The sequence below is a fragment of the Quercus suber genome, unplaced genomic scaffold (assembly GCF_002906115.3).
Source record: "Quercus suber isolate HL8 unplaced genomic scaffold, Cork oak 2.0 scaffold_306, whole genome shotgun sequence".
Taxonomy (NCBI): domain Eukaryota; kingdom Viridiplantae; phylum Streptophyta; class Magnoliopsida; order Fagales; family Fagaceae; genus Quercus; species Quercus suber.
This window is the reverse complement of record NW_027069762.1, coordinates 374334-398934: the sequence shown is the minus strand read 5'-3', so window position 1 is coordinate 398934 and position 24601 is coordinate 374334. Positions and strand designations below refer to the sequence as shown.

Below are 24601 nucleotides of genomic sequence, written 5' to 3'. Positions count from 1 at the left end.
TCAAAGTCATTAATCCCTACGGTAAGATCTTTTTTTCCTAGGAGATTAGTTGCATTGAGAGGAGGCGTTCTTCCTCCTTGGTCTTTGCCCCTACGGACCCAAACTTGACTTGACATTTATTTTCGATTAACTCCTATTATTACTTAATCCTTTATTTCTTTTGTAAAAGCCATTGTTATAACTGCCATTGCTATTACTGTGATTGGCATAAAATAGAGATTACTTGGTCATTTTTCAATCAAGAAAAGGTCACTGTATCCTTTTTTTCTGTTTTTATTATATCTGCCTGCTGTAACTTATTTGAAACAACTCTGATTGCCATAAGCACACTCTTGGCAGATGAGGCATTGTTTGTGCACAAGCCGGCCCAAGTTGAGTTACAGTTAGACTGGTCTCAACTCCTTTACTCAGAAACATTCAGGCCCATTACAGCAAGAAGCAGCCCAGCTCAACACATAACACAAAAAAGGCCCTTACAGATACTAATTTTTGAAAATCTTCAATTTAGCTAGAAGCATTTTTTTCCTCAACCATTTGAAAAGACATAAATTTAGCCATAGCAAACTTTTTAGCACCCTCATCCCCAAACCCAAAATGATCATTAAGTTCATCCCATAAATCTTTAGCACAAGTAAAATGACAATAATTATCAAACAACTTGTTAAATAAACCACACTTAATAGTATGAACACACAATTTATTTGTTTTTTCTCACTCTGCTATATTTTTAGGATCATCTTTGGGTTTAGTCTCATAAAGAACCCGGTCAATTTCGGTAAATTCCAAGATGGGCAAACCCCTTTCTTTCCAACGTTTGAAATTATTTCCATCAAAAGCCTCAAACTTTGTAATTTTTGAACCTTAAGAGAATCAACAACTTGTTTCTTCATTTTTAAAACACAAATATCAACCTTTAAGATTGTTGGAAAATATGGCTAAATAAACAAGTTTTGATTCAACAATACAAACCCTAAAAAGTTAGCAATGACAAAAATAAATAGATAGAGTTAGAAAGATCTCACAAACTATAGAATCACGTAAAATGTGTTATCCTTAAAGGTTGATTCATGCCACTCGGAGTAGAACTCGGTGTGAATGACTCTCTTGGCCGAACAACCCCCCAAGATTAGACTATAGTGATTTCTTCGAGTTGATCACACACTCAAGCAAGAAGAACTAGGAACAACCTTAATTGCCTTTCCTTAAAACTAAAAACTTAGAAGCTGAAATTTTTTGGAGATGAGCAGAAAATTAATTGCCTTTCCTTAAAACTAAAAACTTAGAAGTTGAAATTTTGTGGAGATGAGCAAAAAATTTAGAGCTGAACAAAGGGAGAGTGGCGGCAGCAAGAGGCTAGGAAAACTAAATAGAAAGAAGTGAAAACAAGAGTTTTATATATCAACTAAAGGAAGACTAGTGGGCTGGCTAAATGGACTAGACCTCTAACGGTTAGAGTGCAGATTTGATGCCCAACGGGCTGCTCAGATACCCACCAACAGATATATCAAATCAAATTTGGGCCAAAAGCAAGAAAGGGAAAAAATGAGGCCCAAGAAAATATAACACACCCAAGCCTAAACCAACAACTAACCCAATGTATTCCAATTTACCACTCAAGATATGTAAATGTTTATAAACTTATAACAAGATTTATTCCTAACCAATGTGGGACACAGAGCAAAGGTTAAGTGTTTGAAACACACATACTCCAACAGCCTGTGCCTTTAATTTTATTATGTATGGAAAGGTGTCATCTGAGCTATAGCTACATCATTTGCACCTATGGAAGCAGTTGGATATCTTTTTTGAATGACGGAAAATTCATAAACCCAACAAAGTCTACGTGCCTTGGTCAATTGTAAACAAAGCCGGCGGTTTTTATTTTTTGGTTGCCCATTGTTTCCAGTGAGGAAGATCCTTACTTACCACTAGACTTCAAAGCATTTGATTGATTTTTTTTATAGTGAGCGATTGATTAACAGGCTTCCATTGATAGATAACATAGTTTTTTGGGGGAAAAAAAACCTTTATTTGAAAGTTTCAAGCAAATTATTTCTTTCAAGGGAGTACATTGACATTGACTTCGGGAGCCAGGTGCATTTCATAGATAAGCCTTAAGTATATCCTAGCACAATTTATTTTCAAGTGACATGCCCACAATTTGAACCACAGCCAGCTGACTTAATCAAGTTTTATTCTTATCTTTTTTTCTTCCTCTTACGAAAGAATCAAAATTCAACACAATTTTATTAAGCTTGACAACACCCACAGCCAGCTGACTGAAGAATCAAATTTCAGCACAATTTATCTGCTCCTCTAGGAAAAACCAAGCAAAGGATTCTAAGGTTACAAGCTTGATGGCATTCCTTTTCCTCTGATATGTGTTTTGATACAACATAGCTTTCTCTGTCCTGTCCTCCATCGCTAGCATAGGAAGAAATATTCTTTTTATTTACTGCCTATTATAAGTTCATCGAGCCTGACTATTAAGAAGGATAGTGAAAGCGGTAATACTGATGTACTGGTTTATCCAACCAACTTATTAAATAGAAAAAAGCCTTAAGCTTAAGCACCACCATTAAGAAGGATAGTGAAAGTGGTAATAGTAATACTGATGTACTGGTTTATCCAACCAATTTATTTAGCAGAAAAACCAAAAATTTTAAAATATCACCTGGAAGCTCCATTCCATTTTATCAAATTCTTTCTTCATATTAATTTTGAAGCAATCTAGCCCCCTTACCCTTTTTTGTTTCATTGAGTGAATGAGTTCTTGGACAATAATGCTATTTTCTTGTATACTCATGCCATGAACAAATCCTGCTTGTCATGGGGAAATAAGTTTAGGATGAATTTGTTTCAGCCTATTAGCTATAATTTTCTTAAATGATTTTGTAATCAACTTTGTACAGGCCTCGGTAATGATAAAAAATTTTAAGCTGCATTTGACTTATTAGGGATCAAAACCATAATTTTATGATTCATTTATTTAAGCATATAACCATTTGGAAAAATAAAATGAAGTTGCTATATTAATCACTTCAGATTCAATGGTAGACCAATGACTTTCATAAAATATTTCATGATAGTCCAATAATGTTTATAAAATAGTGCAGGCATACAAGAAGATTGGTAGAATATCCGTAATTTTAGGAACACTACACACATCAATTCTACAACGTAACTAAATTTTTATATATAAATTGTGTTCATATGCTAAATTCCAACGAGGACACTGACCTACCAGTCTCAAAGTTTGTAGTCAATGAACACAAACCTACCCATTTCTTAGTTGTTGGGCTAATCATTAATCACAAATTAGTTAGGCAGCACTTCTCCCGATGCCTACGCCAATTGAGCATGAAATGTACCATTCTAAAATTCTATCCCCTTCCATACCAGATCAAAAACTGTTTGATAATGGCTAGCAAAGCACGAATTGTTTTCCTCATTTTTTCCTATTTTCTACTTTTGCCAGGGCCATCTTATTCTCAGCCAGCTGAAAATTTTGTCCAAGGAAAAGAGCTAAAAGATGGGGATGAACTAGCTTCAGCTAATGAAAATTTTAGATTGGGATTCTTCGAACTTTCAGGTAAAGCTTACTTAGGGATATGGTACAACAGAAACAACAAGAAGCCATCATCGGATGCCAATCGAAGAACCCCAATAGCTGACAAATCTAGTGTTCTTACTATTGATGATTATGGGAATTTGAAAATTTCATACAGTGGGGATCAGTCTATAGTACTATGTTCGGTTCAAGGAGCAAGTAATACCAGTGCTATTCTACTGCATACTGGCAATTTCAGGCCGCACCAAATTATGAATTCAGATGGATCTACAAAGTGGGATATGAGGCAAAGCTTTGACAACACCACTGACACACTTCTACCAGGATTGAAACTTGGGGTAAACAATAGAACTGGACGCATAATGCTAACTCCAAGCTAGGCTTAGGTGCATCCTAGGTGCGTCATATAGCTACATCACTTGCACGGGAAGTTGCACCTATAGAAGCAATTAGATATCAATTTTAAAAGAGGGGAAATTGATAAAACCCAACAAACCTCGCATTTGTTTAATGGTCTGTTTGGGATTTGTTTATTTTACTGAAACTGAAAATTTTTTGCTGAAAATACTATAAATAAAGGTAAAAGTTAGATAAAATAGTACAGTGAGACTTATGAATAATACCAAAAAGTATAGTAGGGTCCATAAATAGTAACAAAAATAAACTGAATAATAAAATAATTTGGCAATTTCATCCATGCCAAAACGTAAGAGAGACATTAGGGTCTATTTGGATACTGCTTATTTTGCTGAAAACTGAAAACTTATTACTAAAAACACTGTAGTAAAATAATTTTTAAATGCAAAACACTATTGCTGCGTTTTACTAAAGTTGGCTTGTCCATGAACAATGTCGTGGGACTAACAAAAAAAAATGCAAAACGCATAAACATCTGTTAGCAAACGCACGCTAAGGAAGGAATTATAAATTAAAATTATTTCACCATTCAACTTTTTTTTGTTACTATTCATGGTCCTACTGCACTTTTTGATACTATTCATAAGCCTCATTATATTATTTTAACTAATTTTTACATTTATCTACCATACTTTCAATAATAACTTTTCAGTTTTAGCAAAATAAGCGGTATTTGTCAATTGTAAACAATGCCAGCCTTTTTTGTCCGCAATCCAATGGGTTCAATGGCAACTGCCACTGAAACCAAGCCGCACCCTGCCCTTTTTTGCTTCAAACAAGAAAAATCTGTACCTACTACTACCATTGAAAGCATTTGATTGATTTTATAAATTGAGTCTGCCCATTTACAGGCTTCCATTGATAGATAACAAAGACTTTAAAAAAAAAATTCTATTTTATGTACTTTATTTGAAAATTTCAAACAAATTATTTATTTGAAGGGAGTGAAAAAGTGGATTGTTGACCATGGACCTTGGGATGCCAGTTGCGTTTCGTTTTCATAGATAAGTATTTCCAATAGTTTCCCAGGTCAAATATCTCCAGAATATTAACCAGACCAAACTGATTTTATCAAGCTTGACAAAATCCACAGCCACCTGACTGAAGAATCAATACTCAGCACAGTTTATGTGCTCAACACAGCAAAGGAATGTAAGGTTTCAAGATAGATGGAACTTTTTTTCCTTTGATATGTGATTTATGACAACATTGCTTCCTCTGCCCTGTCCTCCAATGGCTAACATAGTAGTAAATCTTCTCTTTATTTACTATTTCACACGGTTCATAGAGACTGCCTATTCCGAAAGTAATACATTAGTACAAGGCCAACAGCTCAAAGATGGTCAGTATTTGGCTTCAGCTTCAGGAAACTACAAGTTAGGATTCTTTAGTGGTAGTGGAAGAAAACGTTATGTGGGAATATGGCATAAACATGCGAATGTAAAAAATGCCGCCACAGATTGGAAGCCGTTGTGGGCTGCAGATAATGGAAGGAACCCCTCCACAAGAGGCATATGGGATGAACAAGATAATCTTGGGTCCTCGAGAGCAGCTGAGAAGCCAGTGTGGGTCGCAAATCGAAACAACCCAGTCTTGGACAATTCTGGAATTCTCACAATCGGTAGTGATGGCCACTTGAAAATCTTACACGATGGTGGAGTGGAAATTGTACTCTTTTCGGCTCCATTAGAGAACAACGCAAGTGCTACTCTGCTAGATTCGGGCAATTTTGTCGTACACGAGCTGAATTCAGATGGATCTATAAAGCAGGTTGTTGGTAATAGCATGTTTTGTCAATTTATTCAAATTTCTTAAACAATTAGGTTTTACAAGAGCTCCATGGCAGTTAGGAAACTTTGCTTTCTTCAATTTTTAATTGAGGACCTTCCCACCTAGCCTTATCATAAGCATGTTTTCATGTTTATTTTTATTCTCTTTGTTATCGTCAGCTTTGAATTGTAAGCAGCTGAATTTACTAGTCCTTTTTGTTAAGTTCAAGCTGGTAATTTTTGGTACTATATATGTTCATCCATCCGTGCATTATTTTCTTACACAGGTTTTGTGGCAGAGCTTTGACTATCCAACTGATACACTTCTGCCAGGGATGAAAATTGGAATTAATACAAAAACTGGGCATCGTTGGTCTCTAACATCATGGTCAAGCGAGGGAGATCCTGCCGCAGGCTCTTTCAAACTTGGGATGGACCCCAACAATACAAACCAATTGATCATCTGGTGGCAAGGAGAAATCTACTGGGTTAGCGGCCTTTGGCAAAATTCTAGTTTCAACTTGCCACATGTGTTATCAAATGATGTGTACTACCATTTTAGCTACCAATCAGAAGAGAAAGAAAAGTACTTCAAGTATTTTGTATATAAAGATGTCATCTCATTCCAAAGGTTGTCATTAGATACATCGGGTGCACTATGGGGTATGACTACGAATGAAGCACTAAAAATATTTCTCAAATGCGAACAACCATCCTTCCGTGATGGGTGCTTTGGGCGAAAGTATGAAGAGTGTTTTGCGGGCAAAGGGTTCACAGCTGGAAAAGGCATCATGTCGCAGAGTGGATTCAAGTTCAACGAAGGGGATAAACTTACTTTAAATGACTGTAAGGCCATGTGCATGAATTATTGTTCATGTAATGCGTATGCTTCAACAAATGATGATGAGACTGGCTGCGAGATTTGGAGCCATTACTGGCAAAATTTCGTGAAGAAAAATTCAGATGATTACCGATATATATACTTCCGCCAATCACCTTTTGATTTTGAATCCAAAGGTAAGTCTGCATCATTGTCAAAGCTTATAAAGGGGAAAAAGATAGTTAACAAGTAAAATGATAGAAGTATAAAAGCTTATAAGGTAAGCTTACTTAACGAATACAGATTTGATGCATTAGATATATTATTCTCAAAAGATAAAAGTTATGTTAGGGCCTTTGCTCTTATTAAATATTATGAATTTTAAAACATCAAGTCATATTGATAAATTTTATACTTATCTAAACTCTCATTTTATGACAATATTTTGTTCAGTTTTTGGATCCTACTTGAAGTTACAATAAAGTTTAGTTCAATTATAGATTAATAAATTTTAATTGAATTTTTGCATAATTAATTTATAAATGAAATTCTATTAAACTGTAAATTGTAATCTTTTATCTAATTATTGAGAGCATAGAAATTGATGAAATCTATTATAAGGAAATTTATGTCTTGACCAGTTGCCTTAACAGTTTTTAGTACATGTTGCCAAGGGGCTGGGAGGTAGGACTTGTGTCAGATTTGTGAAAGTGTGTCAAAAGTCATTTCTCTGCCATGGGTAAGCATGATTTCTCTAGCTAAGGCCTGCCAAAAGATAATTTGAAATGTACTCAAAAAGTATTCACTGATATCTTCAGCCTAGAAGCATCTTTATTTAATTGTGCTCCACATTACATTATGTATAACACTTGTCTGAGTGATTGGTCTGTCACACATTTCTTAATTAGATATGCAAACTATTTTGGTCTTCCTCATAAACAACCTCGCCTTGATTTACTGTAAAAATGTTCAGAAGAATCATTATTATATGCCTCTCTGTACATTTTAGATTCGTTACTTGGTAACATCTATATTTTTTTTCTTTTCATACACATGCAATGCTGCCTAGTGTCAAGATAGGGTTCCTAGCCAATATAGTTGATAGATTCAATGAGCTACTAGTTGGTAGAAGAGGCTTTTACACATTCTCGTTCTTGAATTGCAGTTCACAGTAAAAGCAGTCGGTTAACTCAAAAGTTCAATTATTACTCCGAATTTGTACATCTTCAAATAGATACTTTCTATGATGACACACTCTGATATAAGTTCCACGAAATTGGCTGAGGCTAATGAGATGTGTTCATGTAGGAGACTAAATTGAGTTATTTAATAAAGTGAGTGTGATACATTCAACCATTTCCATTTATCTTGCTTGCACAATGGACAGAGCCACTAGTTTAACTCTCCATCAAATTTAATTTGCCATAGTTATGTTCTGATTTACTAATTTAAATTCAAAACAAGGATTTCATTTGACTTAATTTGGCTTTGAAGTTGATATTTAATTTTGTTGTAGATTTTGTAAGTCCCACACATACCCCTTTCTTATCTGAGTTAATGTAAGCATTGAGCATAATCAATAAAAGCTCTACTTTTCTCTGTTCATGCTGCAGGATTGCAAGTATTATTCCTGTGTATCATCACTGCAATAATAGGAGGACTATTCATACTGGCATTGTTATACTATTTTGTATGGATAAAATTTCGGGCAACAGGTATTTTCTTATTCATAATGACTTAATTTGGTTTGAATGTGATATTTTTAGTTTCTATCTTTATATATCGTTCTGTATTAACTTCTTTCTTAATTTTCTGTTTTTGGCGATTCTAAATGTATAATTTTTTATCTTTTTCCATTTTTAATGCAGCTAAACCACGAATATGGATCACCATTAAAACATTAGGTGGTCTCATTGTACTCATGTTCAGATCCATATACTATATGACACAAGAAAAACTTAGATCTTTCGGTAATGCCTCAGCGATAATTTGAATTATATACATCTAAATAATTATTAAATTAATGAGTCATCTCTTAGCTTGTCTTGACTGAATTAATAGGGGAAAAAAACAGAGAGAAAGATATATTATTACATGAGCTAGGAAGAAGAGATGGTAAGAAGAGCCATGAGTTACAATTTTTCAGCTTTGAAAGCATAGCAGCAGCCACAAACAATTTTACATCTACAAGTAAGCTTGGAGAAGGTGGTTTCGGATCTGTTTATAAGGTATACTTCATGACTTTTGATAAAATGATGGAAAAATCAAACATAAGTTGTTAGATTAGGACTAATTAGTTCCTATTTAGGGACAACTGCCTGATGGTCAAGAGGTTGCAATAAAAAGGCTCTCAAGAAACTCTGGACAAGGATTTTTGGAGTTCAAGAATGAAGCTATACTAATTGCCAAACTGCAGCACACTAATCTTGTTAGGATTGTTGGATGTTGCATTCATAAAGAGGAGAGGATGCTTATCTATGAATACATGCCTAACAAAAGCCTTGATTTTTTCCTCTTCGGTTAGCAAATTTTGACAATTTAGTTAAATTATCTTTCTTTTGATTTTTGTCAATTGTTCACACATATGTACTACTACAGATCCTGTGAAAAAGAATATTCTAGATTGGAAGAAACGCTTCAACATCATTCAAGGGATCATTCAAGGGCTTCTATACCTTCATAACTACTCAAGATTGAGAATAATTCATAGAGATCTGAAGGCCAGTAACATTTTACTTGATAATGAGATGAATCCAAAGATATCAGATTTCGGTATGGCTAGAATATTTGGGCCAAATGATTCTGAAGTAAATACAAACAGGGTTGTCGGGACATAGTGAGTGATTAAATCATTTAACAACTAAGTGCATGGATATGAATGTGCTTATATGCATGTGTTTAATCCATCATTGATTGACAAAGTTTGTTCAATTGTTCAGTGGTTATATGTCTCCAGAGTATGTGATGGAGGGAGTTTTCTCAACAAAGTCAGACGTCTTTAGCTTTGGAGTCTTATTGTTGGAGATTGTGAGCGGTCAGAAGAATTATAGTAGTTACCATTCTGAACGGCCACTTAATCTTATTGGATATGTAAGTTCCTAATGAAACAAAGCTTATTTTGTCTATAAACATCTTATCATTCATACAAGTCTTGGAATTGTTTCAGGCATGGGAGTTGTGGGGAGAAGGTAGAGGCTTGGAGTTAATTGATCCAACTTTTGGTGATTTAAATCACACTGATCAAGTTTTGAGGTGCATTCATGTTGGCCTCTTGTGTGTTCAAGAAAGCCCAATTGATAGACCTGCCATGTTGGATGTGATATTTATGATCTATAATGAAGCTAATAAGCTACCTGCACCAAAACAACCAGCGTTTTTTCTTGGGACGAATATGCCAGAGGCAGGAATTGTTGAATGCAGACCAGAAAATTGTTCATCAAATAGGGTATCAATTTCAGAGATGGTAGCAAGGTGAAGGAACCTGAGTCTATCAATTTCAAGTTTCAACCTACACTGCAGCAAAGCAAATTTTTACTATAAAGAGCAACAGTTATATCCCATTTTAACAAGATGGTTATGTCATGTGTGTCACATTTTCATTTTCGAGAGAATCACAGAGTATATGTCTATGTATATGGTTTTATGCGTACTATAGTTTAAAATTTATTTGATTATCTTCGTCTTGAGTGTTATTAATTTACACACCCAACACCCCAAGTCAAAGAGTTTTAATGTTGGCATATGGTTTACAAAAGAAATATGATGCTCTCTAAGCAAATTAATAATACCAATAATTGAATGTTAAAACAGAACAACCAATTGCATACGGCTAGAGCCATCAGATTTGACTTGTAATTTGAGTTTTTCCTTCAATCACACAAAAAAGTGCTAAATGTTTGCTTTTGATCTTTTTAAGCACTACCGCTACATCTTTTTATTATCTCTTTCTTGTTTATTTTTAAAGCACTTGCCAGATAAAACTTATGAATATCAGTTAGGTAAGGTCAGTGGTAAGAGAGTTTCACATGATCAAAATTTCTTTTATTAGTCAATAAATACACAAACAAGATGAAAAGTACAATACAAACTCCACCAAAAAAGTCCCACGTGCGACACACAGGAACAGTGCAGAATTTTCTAACAATGAATGTGGGAAAAAAGACAGGAGTTTTCTTTGACATACGTGATAAACAAGTTGAAACTTCGTTATATTTGCCACGCACAAAAAGTCTATAATAAAGTCAATAATAAAACCAAAAGAAAAACAAGTCAAAAAAGCCAGCAGGTTGGCTTCTAGCAATATACAATTAACGAGTAGGACTACCTTATCATCTCTCGTCTCAAAATTGTCCGTTGATGACTAGCAAAGGAAGGACTATCTTGCTCAGTTTGATTTATTTCTCACTGATTAGACACACATTCTGAAACAGAAATATTGGTACGAGGCCAAAAGCTTTAGAGATGGGGAGCACCTGGCCTCATCTGGTGGAACATTCAGGTTGGAATTTTTTAGCCCAGGTTCTTCAAGAAATAGGTATGTTGGAATTTCATTCAACATAGCTGATGGAGTGTTGTTAGTTGCCAATAAGAAGGTGGTTTGGGTTACCAACCGAGACAACCCAATTGCTGACAAGTCTGGTATTCTTATGATTGATGAATTGGGTAGGTTGACCATTTCACAGTGGAGGCAGTCTCATTGTGTCAAATTTTGTTCAAGCAGCAAATAGTGCTAGTGCCATGCTACTGGAATCAGGTAACTTTATATTGAGGGAGCAGAATTCAGATGGATCTACGAGGCAGGTTTTATGGCAAAGTTTTGACTACCCTACGGATACGCTTCTGCCTGGCATGAAACTAGGAATTAGTATGAAAACTACAGATATTTGGTCACTAACTTGGTGGATAAGTGAAAACAACCCAGCCAAAGGTACTTTTACCCTTACTGCTGGTTTCAACATGGATGATGAAAGTATGTTGGTCATTTGGTGGCAAGGGAACACCTATTGGATTAGCGGCAATTGGCAAAATGGACATTTTGAATTTGTGCCTCGGTTGTCCAATGTGGTCATTTGGTGGCAAGGGAACACCTATTGGATTAGCGGCAATTGGCAAAATGGACATTTTGAATTTGTGCCTCGGTTGTCCAATGAGAGGGACATCAGTTTTAGTTACATCTCAAATGAAAATGAGAAGTACTTTACATATTACCTGAATAAAATTCGTACGTTATCACGATACATGATAGATTTCACAGGTGCAATACTAGAGATGACAGGGCTCGCACCATTCAGTGCCAGTGCTTGTTCCTATGGTTCCTACCCCGGCTGTATGAAGCAACAACTGCCAGCGTGCAGGAAGCCTAATGATCAGTTCAAGCAAAGAAAAGGTGTAATGTCTGGTGAAGGATTCAAGTTTGATGGAAATTACAACATGAGTCTTTCCGATTGTCGGGCAAAGTGCTTGGATAATTGTTCTTGCATTGCTTATGCGGCCACAGATTACGACGATACTAGCTGTACAATTTGGAGCAAAGGAGTGAATTTCAAAGAAAGCAACAATTCTTACAGCCTGGATGTCTATTTTCTTGTGCAAGAAAAAGGTAAATTTACCTCAGACGTAATTTTTAGGTTCCTATTGTCTGCCACCATACACTTGCACTACTAATTGCCACTTGTCAACCATTCAATTTACTAAATTTGACTAGTTGCTTTTTTCAGTTTCCAGATACCTACTCCATCTACCCAGACAACTAAAAATATAACAAAATAAATAAAATAAGAGAAATGTAAATATTCCATTACAAATTTATAACTAGCTCGGTCATTTTTTAGGTATCGGGGGGTATTTTGGGTTTTTTCTTTTTTTGGTTTCAGGGGGTATTTTGGTCATTTTATTGGGTTTTGAGTGGTATTTTGGTAATTTTCAAGTTTTGGGGGGTCTTTTGGTAATTTTAAGGTTTCAAGGGTATTTTGGTCATTTTTTGGATTTCGAGGATATTTTGGTCATTTTTAGATTTTGAGGGTATTTTGGTAATTTTAAGGTTTCGGGGGTATTTTGGTCATTTTTTAGGTTTCGGGGTTATTTTGGTCATTTTTTAGGTTTTGGGGTATTTTGGTCATTTTTGTTGGGTTTCGGGGATATTTTGGTCATTTTTTGGGTTTCAGGGGTATTTTGGTCATTTTTTAAGTTTCGGGGTTATTTTAGTTATTTTAAGATTTCGAGGGTATTCTGTTCATTTTTTAGGTCTTGGGGGTATTTTGGTAATTTTATGGTTTTTGGGGTATTTTAGTCATTTGTTGGGTTTCGAGGGAATTTTGGTCATTTTTTAGGTTTTGGGGATATTTTGGTAATTTTAAGATGGACAAAGTTTAGCTACAAAATTGGTTGTAGCCTTAGGCTACAAACTCACTTAATAAAATAGATATTACTGCATATTTTGAAAATCTAACCGTTGAATTACATGTTCTTTACGCTCTTAATGCACATGTCAATTTTTGTGTCAATCGGATATCATTTACTATATAATCTATAATCTTATATTTTATGCATAATTTTAAATTACAAAAACTTGCAATTTAAAAATTTATTGATGACGTAGCTATTGATCTTTAATTTTCTTGAAATTTTACAAACATGGAGGATATAAGAAGAAGATTCAATCCAATGGTGGATTTGTCAAAATTTACTTCCAATAAAAAGATATTAAGTGAGTTTGTAGCCTAAGGCTACAATCGATTTTGTAGCTAAACTTTGTCATTTTAAGATTTGGGGTATTTGGTCATGTTTTAGGTTTCGAGGGTATTTTGGTCATTTTTAGGTTTTGAGGGCATTTTGGTTATTTTTTAGTTGGTCATTTTTTAGGTCTTGGGGGTACTTTGATAATTCTTAGGTTTTAAGGTATTTTGGTCATTTTTGAATACTTTGGTCATTTTCACTTTATGGGCATTTTGGTAATTTTGATAATTGGGTAATTGAGTGAATTGGGATTTACCCATAATAATTGGGCTGGGTTGGGTTTGGGTTAGAAGCAATTAGTTAAATGGGTTTTAATGGGTAAATAAGTTTTATAAACTCAACCCAATTATGCTCACCCCAAACCCATCCATTTAATGCCCCTACTTTAGAGAGAAAAACAAATGATAGGACTTTTTGGTGAGAAGAGATAGAATGTGAGTAATTTTGGAAAGCAAAAAATAAATTGATGTGGTTGGCATTAAATTTTAGAACATTAATTACATAGTCAAGTGGTTTCTTTCTCATCGTTAGATCTTGTTACAATCTATGGTTAATAAAAAGTGTAATTTTTGTGAAGTTACACCAGGTGTGACTTGAACTCATCTCCCTCTCTCTCTCTCTCTCTCTCTCTCTCTCTCTCTCTCTCTCTCTCTCTCTCTCTCTCTCTCTCTCTATTCAAATACTACAATTATCTTTATCCAAAAAAAATACTAAATTATTTTTCCCAAAAAAAAAAAAAAAAAAAAAACCACTACCTCACATAAAAACTACTCATTCTTATCCCGAAATTTCTATGGATTCTTATCCTCATCCATCCACACTAACGTATATCATCTTCCTTTTGTTCAAATCTTAAATTTTTTTACTTATCACAATTCTTATCTCAATCAATAAATTCAAATGTCTCATTGGGTTTCAACTTTTTACAATTCTCTATCTCATTTTTAAACATTATTTCAAGCTACCTTACCTCCTTCTTTAAAAAAAAAAAAAAAAATACACACGGTTATTTATATATCACTTTTAAGCATTATAACACTAAATCGAAAAAATAAAAAATAAAAAATAAAAAAGAGCATTATTGTACGCTCAAAAGGTGTGTGATGAGTCTAGTATATATAAGTGCAATATGAAAATGGGCTTTTTGAAAAAGTTGAAGTTCGGTAAAAACTGTTAAAAAGTGTTTTTTGAAAAAGTTGAGTATTTAACTAGCACTTATAAAAGTGGTGGTTTAAGTTGTAAATTACCAAAACAGACATTGTATATATAAGGGAGTTTATTTCATACTTAAATCAACTACTTAATAATAATAATAATAATAACAATAATAATAATGATGATGATGATGATAGTTTAGTGTCATAATTATTTGTTAGTACTATTAATGACTTCTTATCAATATTAATTAAATCTCAAAATTTTTCATCATCATGGAGCACAAAATGATATTGTAAAAAGATGATAAAATACATACCAATAATTCAAGTTTAAATTGTACTACATGATATTATAAAATAAAAAATAAAAAATAAAAACTAATTATTATCCCCAAATAGAATTAGCATTGGAATGATATGCATGAATTGTGAATGATTTCCTTCATTAAATTACTAAAAGAAAAAAAAAAGTACTAATTATTTTAAACCATTTTCAAATAAACAAACGATCAAAGTGGAAAGTGGAAACTACTCTTATTAAATTTAAATATGACATTAAATATTTTCTCAAAAAAAAAAAAAAGACATAAAATAGTAGAACATTAAAAATTGCAAGTTGTGAACCACAAATTTATAATATATATATATATATATAGAGAGAGAGAGAGAGAGAGAGAGAGAGAGAGAGAGAGAGTAGTTGTTCTTAGCCCCTCTCTCTCTCTCTCTCTCTCTCTCTCTCTCTCTCTCTCTCTCTCTCTCCTTCCTTTACTGAATGCCTAGCTCATGCTAAGATCTTTGACTTTCTAATAAGCACACTACATGGCTATACCGTATCATAGAACACAAACATACACACATAGCCATATAAAACTTGAAACCCCCAAAAATCTCAGATTACAAACACAAATTCATAATCACACACACACACACACACAAAACACCATATTAGACCCATTTTGATACAAAACTTAAATCAGAAAATACCTACTGATTTACAAATGATCATACCCAAAACCCACATTTAAACCCCAAATAAAAGAATCATCAAATCCTCATTACTATAAGAAAACTCAGTCCTAAATTCACCAAAACCAAAACCAATGAAGAAAGAGGAGAAAGACATGCAACCACTAGTGGTGGCATTGCCGATGTGATTTGTCGCATGTGGCAGTGGTGGAGCTCATGGGTCTCTACCAAACATTTGACATTTGGCAAAGAAACTCAAACCCAAACAGAAGCACAAATACAAACTTTTTCTTACATTGCTGAGGAACACCAAAGCTAGTGTCAATAGCACTTAATCGAAGCCTTCAATGACGAACAACAACAACAGTGGTGAGGAGAAGCTCAAAAATCCTTAGCCAACTGTCTTCATGGCACTGATGAGAGAGAGAGAGAGAGAGAGAGAGAGAGAGAGAGAGAGCAAGATCTTAATAGCAAAACATGGGTTCGGCCATGGCCAAAGGTTGAGAGAGGGAGTCTTTAGCCACCAACCGCCGTGGGTGAGAGAGAGAAGATAGAGCCAAAGAGGTCTGAGAGAGAAGATAAGGGTTTGTGAGAGGGAAGAGAGATAAGAGAGAAGTGGAAAGAGAGAGGAAAGACTAAGAACAACTAACGAGTTTAAACAGCGTCTAGAGACTAAATGGTGTTCAAGGACCAAGTTGGTCACTTTTAAAGGTTGTGGACTTGAGTGGTATTAGCCCAAATCTCAAGGTAGTTTAGTGAAATTTAGCCAAAAATATATAATAACTACAATCTGGATCTGTGATACACTTCGTGGCATCATACCGTCCTTTAAACTATTACTTCATCAAAGGGGAGAGAGTGAGAAAGATCAAAATGAAAAATAGAGAGATCTCGGCAAACCAAAAAGAGATAGAGAGAGAGGTAGTCACCGGCCATTGACTGAAGATTGGATCAGAGCAAAGCAAACGAAAGAGAGATACTACATAAGGGAAGATTTCGCTATATGCCATTTTTTTTTTTTTTTTTCTTAGCTGATTTGGGAATTTGTTATAGATTTTTTTGTATTTGGATTTGGAAATTTGTTATTGAATTGAACCTGGGACAGACACTATTTTTTTGTGGTCTTTGTAGCAATTAATTTATCAAAGGGTTCTAGGACTACAAATGGCAATCTATCTTGATTTATCAAAGGGTAAATTTGAGTTTTTAAGAAAACACAGTAGGCAATTTGAGAAATAAATGGTGGCTTTCCAATGGTAATGTTAAAACGCAACTGTGGCTTTTGCAAAAGCTGGGGTTGGCCAAGGTCAACGAAATGCGCAATCCTATGGATTTCAAAATGTAACTTTCTTCCAAATGCTACTATGCATACATTACCAAACACTCATTTTAAAATTTCAGTTTCAAAAAGTGCGTTTTGGCTCAAGAAATTGGAAAACAAACACACACTAAGTCAACGGTAAACAATGGCGGCCCCTCCCCCTCCCCACTTTTTCTCAAGTGAGAAGAATCTTTACCTACCCCTAGACTTAAAAGTAGTTTATTCACTTTTATTGTGAGAGTTTGATGGCTTAAATTGAATTTTCCCATCTACAGGCTTCCATTGATAGAGAACAATGATTTTCTTTTTCATGTTTCTTTTTTGTTTATTTGAAAGTTTCATACAAAGTAGTCAATCTTGAAAACAAATATACTCCTCAAGTCATTTTCTCAATAAAATAATAAAAATTTTCAATTTTATGTGTTTGAAAGGTTGAAAATCTCTATTCTTCAATAGGATCCTATGGTTAATATTTCCTATGGTTACATAGCCAACGGATTGTAATCAGCCTCAACTAGGTCTGTCCATGGGTCGGGTCGGGTCGGATCAGGTTTGTGCTCAACTTGCATCTAACCCGACCAGATCAGGTGGATGAAATCTCAACCGGTCGCCAACCAAGAGGATGATCGAATCAGGCCGGTTGGAACTTCAACAGGCAGCAGGTGGGTCGGTCGGGGTTGAAGATCTAGAAAACTGTGAAAATTTGGCATGAAAATGGAGAAAAACCGACCAAAATCTTTGAGGTCTCTCTAGATCAGGCCTAATCTAGGCCATATTTGGCAAGATCTCGGCAAGATCCGGCGAAATCTTGCCGAGATCTTGATGAAAATGGTCTAGATCTCGCCAGATCTACTAAATATCACCGAAAATCTTGTGAGTCGGTCGGATCAATTTGATCAGATTCTAGAGAAGGAAAACCGACATACGACCCGCCAAACTCAGGTTTTGGAGGAACAAACCCATCACTGACCGCCGGAGAAGTCAATTCGGTCGGCGGCAGAGGTGGGTCGGGTTGGCTGGGTCTTTGGACAACACTAGCCTCAACCCAGCATTTGTGTCCGCTAGGACCAAACATATGCCAATGTATTTTTCATTTTTCAAAGAATCATCGAGTATATATGTCTTTGTATATGGCTATATGCATACGGTTGTTTAAATTTATTTTATTATCTTCTTCTGAGTGTTATTAATTAATTTATACAGCTAAAGCCAAATTTAAAGGGTTGTTTTAGTGTTAGCATATGCTTTACAAAAAATGATGCTCATTGCCCACTAATAAAGTAATCATACCAATAATGCAATGTTGATACACAACCAATTTCATACCCTAAAACCATCAGATGTGACTTGTAATTCTACTTTTTCCATCCATTTCAAAAGAAAATGCTAAATAGTTTCTATTGGTCTTTCTGAGCAACACTTTCTATTCTCTCTTCCTTGTATTATTTTAAGAGCCCCTGCCAGATAAATTTTATGCATGTTGCTTAAATGAATCCATGGAGGGGTGAGCTCCCTTAGAAGGTAATGTCCGCTTTAGGTTTAAGTCCACAATAGTTCTTTATCATTAAATTAAAATATCAATCAATTTTTAGTATAGACGAAAATTGAATCCAAAATCTCTTATTCAACTATCAGATATTTTACTAGTTTAGCTAACTAGAACCATTAAAAAGTTTCGAGCTATCTAGAACCCATAAAAAGTCGAAACTTCATAATATTTGTCACACACAAAATTCTATAATAAAGTCAATGGTAAAACCAAAAGAAAAACAGGTCAAAAAAGCCAGCAGGTTGGCTTCTAGCAATATACAATTAACGAGTAGGACTACCTTATCATCTCTGGCCTCAAAATTGTCCATTGATGGCTAGCAAAGGAAGGACTATCTTGCTCAGTTTGGTTTATTTCTTTCTGATTAGACACACACATTCTGAGACAGATATATTGGTACAAGGCCAAAAGCTTAGAGATGGGGAGCACCTGGCCTCATCTGGTGGAACATTCAGGTTGGAATTTTTTAGCCCAGGTTCTTCAAGAAATAGGTATGTTGGAATTTCATTCAACATAGCTGATGGAGTGTTGTTAGTTGCCAATAAGAAGGTGGTTTGGGTTACCAACCGAGACAACCCAATTGCTGACAAGTCTGGTATTCTTATGATTGATGAATTGGGTGGTTGACCATTTCACATAGTGGAGGCAGTGTCATTGTGTCAAATTCTGTTCAAGCAGCAAATAATGCTAGTGCCATGCTACTGGAATCAGGTAACTTTATATTGAGGGAGCAGAATTCAGATGGATCTACAAGGCAGGTTTTATGGCAAAGTTTTGACTGCCCTACGGATACGCTTCTGCCTGGCATGAAACTAGGAATTAGTATGAAAACTACAGATATTTGGTCACTAACTTGGTGGATAAGTGAAAGCAACCCAGCCAAAGGTACTTTTACCCTTACTGCTGGTTTCAACATGGATGATGAAAGTATGTTGGTCATTTGGTGGCAAGGGAACACCTATTGGATTAGCGGCAATTGGCAAAATGGACATTTTGAATTTGTGCCTCGGTTGTCCAATGAGAGGGTTCTCAAATGAAAATGAGGAGTACTTTACATATTACCTGAATAAAAATCGTACATTATCACGATACATGATAGATTTCACAGGTGCAATACTAGAGATGAGAGGGTTGGCACCATTTGGTGCCGGTGATTGTTCCAATGGTTCCTATCCCGGCTGTGTGAAGCAACAACTGCCAGCGTGCAGGAAGCCTAATGATCAGTTCGAGCAAAGAAAAGGTGTTATGTCTGGTGAAGGATTCAAGTTTGATGGAAATTACAACATGAGTCTCTTTGATTGTCGGGCAAAGTGCTTGAATAATTGTTCTTGCATTGCTTATGCGGCCACAGATTACAACGAGACTAGCTGTACAATTTGGAGCAAAGGAGTGAATTTCAAAGAAAGCAACAATTCTTACAGCCTGGATGTCTATTTTCTTGTGCAAGAAAAAGGTAAATTTACCTCAGACGTGAGCCTTTAACCAATAATTTAATTATTTAGACTTTAAACCTCTATGATGATAGCTTTGGCACGCTTCTCATATTACACACACTTGCACATGTTCTGCACATAGGAATGGTGGTAACTATTATTTGTTTCTGCAGCTATGTGGTGGATATGGGTTGTCCCATCTGTGACTGGGATTGTAGTTCTACTAGTTTTATGCTTCTTATACAATTTCATTCAAAGAAAATGCAAACAGAAAGGTAATCTCTCCGAACAAATCAAAATAATGTATGAAAATTACTAGTTATGAGTTAATTATAGTCACTTTTAAGTGTTACTATATGATTAATAGGCGAGAGGAAAGCAGAGCAAGAAATCTTACAATGTGAGTTAGGAGCTAGTACAAGTCATGCTAGCATATCTAGGAAGAGAAAACTATTTGAAAAAGACAAGAAGAAGAGTAGTGCATTAGAATTTTTCAGCTTTGAGAGTACAGCAGAAGCCACAAACAATTTTGCAACTACAAGTAAGTTAGGAGAAGGTGGCTTTGGGCCTGTTTATAAGGTATACTTCAGAGACCTTTTACAATAAAATGATTTAAGAATTACTCATAAATTGAAATATTAGGGATAATTTGTTAGTTATTTTCAGGGAATATTAGCCAATGGTCAAGAAGTTGCAATAAAGAGACTCTCAGAAAGATCTGGACAAGGAGTAGTGGAATTTAAGAATGAACTTATATTAATTGCCAAGCTGCAGCACACTAATCTCGTCAGACTTGTTGGGTGCTGCATCCAAAGAGAAGAGAAGATGTTGATATATGAGTACATGCATAAAAAAGCTTGGATTTCTTGCTCTTTGGTTAGCAAATTCACTCTTAAAATTCTTTTACTGGTGACAATTTTTGTTTTCATATTATTAAATGCTTGTACTTACTTCCACAAATTGCTCGTGGTAGATCCTATGAAAAAGGATCAATTAGATGGACAAAACGTTTCAAAATCATAGAAGGGATTGCTCAAGGTCTTCTTTACCTTCATAAATATTCTAGATTGAGAATAGTACATAGAGATTTAAAAGCAAGTAACATCTTACTTGATGCTGAGATGAACCCAAAGATTTCTAATTTTGGCATGGCAAGAATATTTGGCAAGATGAATCTGAAGCAAACACAAAGAGAATTGTTGGAACATAGTAAGTAAATTTGTTAATCTATCAATGAGTTGTGAACAAGTATGCATGTGCATTCTTATATGCATGGGACTTTAATATACTAAAAATTTTGTTGAACTCTTTTATTCATGGGTATATGTCTCCCGAGTATGCTATTAAGGGTACCTTTTCAATGAAGTCTGATGTATTTAGCTTTGGAGTACTATTACTAGAAATTGTGAGTGGCAAAAAGAATAACAATTTCTGTTATCGGGAAGAATCGCTTAACCTATTAGGATATGTAAGTTCCTATTTATGTGATCCTTGTCCACAGATTGCTCTGTCTATGAGACCAATTCATTTTCTATTCGAGATATAACTATGAACTTCTTTTTCTCTTTTTCAGGCATGGGAATTGTGGAGAGAAGGAAAATGCTTAGAGATTGCAGATTCAGCATTAGGTGATTCCTATCCATTAAATGACGTTTTGAGGTGCATCCACATAGGTCTTCTGTGTGTACAAGACAGTCCAATAGATAGGCCTTCCATGTCAGATGTTGTTTTCATGATTACTAATGAAACTGTGTCACCAGTTCCACCAAAACAACCAGCATTTTTTCGCAACAGGAGTTTGTCCAAAACCATTTTGGAGAATTTTTCCATAAATAAGGTATCAGTTTCAGAAATTGAAGCCAGATGAAGGGCCAGTGATTCTTGTTCTGTATTTGTGTACTTGTTTGAAGCTATAATTTCAAATTAGTCTTTGCTTTGGTTCATTTCTATTACAAATTTACGATACAGGTCTAAATCCTAAAATTTGGAGATTTGAACAATGCTAATACTTAACTGGCAAAGCTCTATTGAATTACATACAAGTCATAAATTCACATCTGAAATATTGTTGCACATTATGCCTGTTCTTTCGCCTTTTTTTTTTTTTCGAAGTATAAGAACTTTACAAGCACTGTTTTATCCTTAATATTGCTATTTAAAGATAGGATGGTGAGCCACAAAATCGTTTTTACAATCAACATAAAATAATTTATAAACAACAAATATAACATTCTTAAGATCTTTAGAGGTTCAATAATTAAAAAAAAAAAAAAATTACATCCAATATTTTATCAAAGCCTCAAAGAAGACACTCTTGAGTTTTTCATCTCAAAAGAATTTAAATTACTAATTTGATCCTCCATTAACTGGTTAAAGTTTAATTTGATCCATCAAGTATCAATTTGGCTTTTTCAACTTTCAAATCAAGTCAATTTCATAGTCATCCTTTAATCTCATCTCCATTTAAATCTTAACAAAATTATATTACGTGACAAATGAAGCAACCATAAAAAAGTTATTATCAAAGTGTAAAAATTTTAAAAACAAATTAACAATTAATTTCTTTTAAATTTAAATTCGGAGGAAATCCAAAAAATGACATTAACTTTTTATTTTTATTTTTAGAAACAAACACACACGTTAACTTATTTAAAAAGTTGAGGGTTTTTTTTTTTTTTTTTTTTTGGAGGAATTTAAATGTGCACAAGTAAGAGTTGAAAAGTGAGAGTGAAATTGAACATTATCCAATAACTAGAGGTAAGGGTGTCCATGGCTCTGTCAAAGCCAGATCTTGGAATCACCATCGACCATCAACACAAGATTGTCAATCAATCCAAAAAATATAAACCCCTTGCTAGGATCAATCAAACCCATGGATCGATTTGTTTTGAGGATATATCCCTCTTGCCGATCTAGAATTTCTATGGCGAAGAACTCAAGACCTCCATTCAAGGGGAATGACTCTATAGGGCAATAGTGACTAGGAAAGCAAATGTGGGTATAGAGGTAAAGAGAAAATAATTACTTGAAACCACAAAATTATATGTACATAAAAGAAAATATTAATTATACTTAACTAAAAGAAAATATTTTATTAATATAATCAAAACTATATTAATAATTAAAGTATCACATGACAAAAACACATTAATTTTACATGCAACACACATATATTGAGCCACTTGGTCAAATATGTGTAAGTTTTATTATTAAAACAAAACTTATAAGGTGGGTTCCATTTAGCTCAACTGGTAAAGTCTCTAATGTATAAGAGATTAGGTTGAAACTCTCTCAAAAAAAAAAAAAAACAAAAACAAAAAAAAAAAAATATTAATTTATTTAAAAAGTTGGGGTTTTTTTTTTTTTTTTTTTTTGGAGGAATTTAAATGTGCACAATTAAGAGTTGAGAAGTGAGAGTGAAATTGAACATTATCCAATAACTAGAGGTAAGGGTGTCCATGGCTCTGTCAAAGCCAGATCTTGGAATCACCATCAACCATCAACACAAGATTGTCAATCAATCCGAAAAATATAAACCCCTTGCTAGGATCAATCAAACCCATGGGTCGATTTGTTTTGAGGATATATCCCTCTTGCCGATCTAGAATTTCTAAGGCGAAGATCTCAAGACCTCCATTCAAGGGGAATGACTCTATAGGGCAACAGTGACTAGGAAAGCAAATGGGGGTATAGAGGTAAAGATAAAATAATTACTTGAAACCACAAAATTATATGTACATAAAAGAAAATATTAATTATACTTAAGTAAAAGAAAATATTTTATTAATATAATCAAAACTATATTAATAATTAAAGTATCACATGAAAAAAACACATTAATTTTACATGCAACACACACATATATTGAGCCACTTGGTCAAATATGTGTAAGTTTTATTATTAAAAAAAAACTTATAATATATAAACAAAATAATTAAAATAAATATTAAATTTTATTTTAAATTATTTAAAACCTTTTGATAATATAATTTTAATTGAAGTAAAATTTAAATTTCTTAAAACTTAAGCAAGACTTTACCTATAGAAAAATATTAAAGATACTACCAGTTTTGCTATATAAACCTAACATATTAATGTGACAATTACTATGATCGATGGGTTTCAACCATCTCATTAATTGTTTGAATTTTTTTTTTTAGATTGATATCACATAAATTTATAAGCATGATGTAATAAAAATTGTAGTACTTGTGGAAACATGCTTACTTATAATATATTGTAGTAAACACAAAATTTAGCTACAAACTAGTTTGTAATTAATGGCTATAACTTCACTCAATACTTTTTTTTTTTAATTGGATATGAATTTTGATAAATCCACTAATAGATTACATTTTCTTTTTATATCATTCATACTTGCAAAATTTCTAAAAGATCAAAAATCAATACCTATGTCATCAACCAAATTTTCAAATTTCAAGTTTTTTGTAGTCTACAATTATGCACAAAAATAAGTTTATGGAATGAATTAACATCTGATTGGCATCAAATTTGTAGCTATACTTTTTTTTTTTTTTTTTGTTGATACAAGATAGAATTCTACTCTAGCCTAATCTAAGTGTATGTGTGTGTGAAGCTCCCTCTTGGAGACTTGAACCCCGGCTCTTGCCTCCCACATCCCACAAGCATTTATACTTGTGGAGTGACCATCACACCAAGGGTGTGCGGTGGTAAATTTGTAGCTATACTTATGTCCTAAAATATAAGGTATTTTTTATATTATATAGAGGTAGAGTTTAATTTAGAATTAACTACCTTTAAAACTTGAAATTTAAACATTTAACTAATAACATAGCTATTGATATTTAATTTATGAATGGATAGATTAATCAAAATTTATAT

At 34.1% G+C, this 24601-nt stretch overlaps 2 protein-coding genes and 1 pseudogene across 3 annotated transcripts; all 3 read left to right on the top strand.

The window, feature by feature from the left end:
- The first annotated feature begins 4922 nt into the window (after positions 1-4922).
- On the top strand, positions 4923-10277 carry LOC112001975 (G-type lectin S-receptor-like serine/threonine-protein kinase At1g67520). Of its 2 annotated transcripts, none has more exons than XM_065782559.1 (9): positions 4923-5758; positions 6057-6774; positions 8191-8292; positions 8446-8547; positions 8639-8805; positions 8886-9096; positions 9176-9413; positions 9517-9667; positions 9744-10277. In XM_065782559.1, the coding sequence occupies exons 1-9, from the start codon at positions 5189-5191 to the stop codon at positions 10050-10052; spliced, it is 2568 nt and encodes an 855-aa protein (XP_065638631.1). In that variant the 5' UTR covers positions 4923-5188; the 3' UTR covers positions 10053-10277. The 2 variants fall into 2 exon arrangements, with proteins under 2 accessions (XP_065638631.1, XP_023889922.2); XM_024034154.2 differs by having other exon boundaries at positions 4924-5758; positions 6045-6774.
- A 443-nt stretch (positions 10278-10720) lies between these two features.
- On the top strand, positions 10721-12241 carry LOC136071365 (G-type lectin S-receptor-like serine/threonine-protein kinase CES101). Its single transcript, XM_065782541.1, has 3 exons — positions 10721-10771; positions 11008-11215; positions 11298-12241. The coding sequence occupies exons 1-3, from the start codon at positions 10721-10723 to the stop codon at positions 12239-12241; spliced, it is 1203 nt and encodes a 400-aa protein (XP_065638613.1).
- A 6345-nt stretch (positions 12242-18586) lies between these two features.
- Positions 18587-21681, top strand: LOC112027133 (G-type lectin S-receptor-like serine/threonine-protein kinase CES101; annotated as a pseudogene).
- Positions 21682-24601: the final 2920 nt, after the last annotated feature.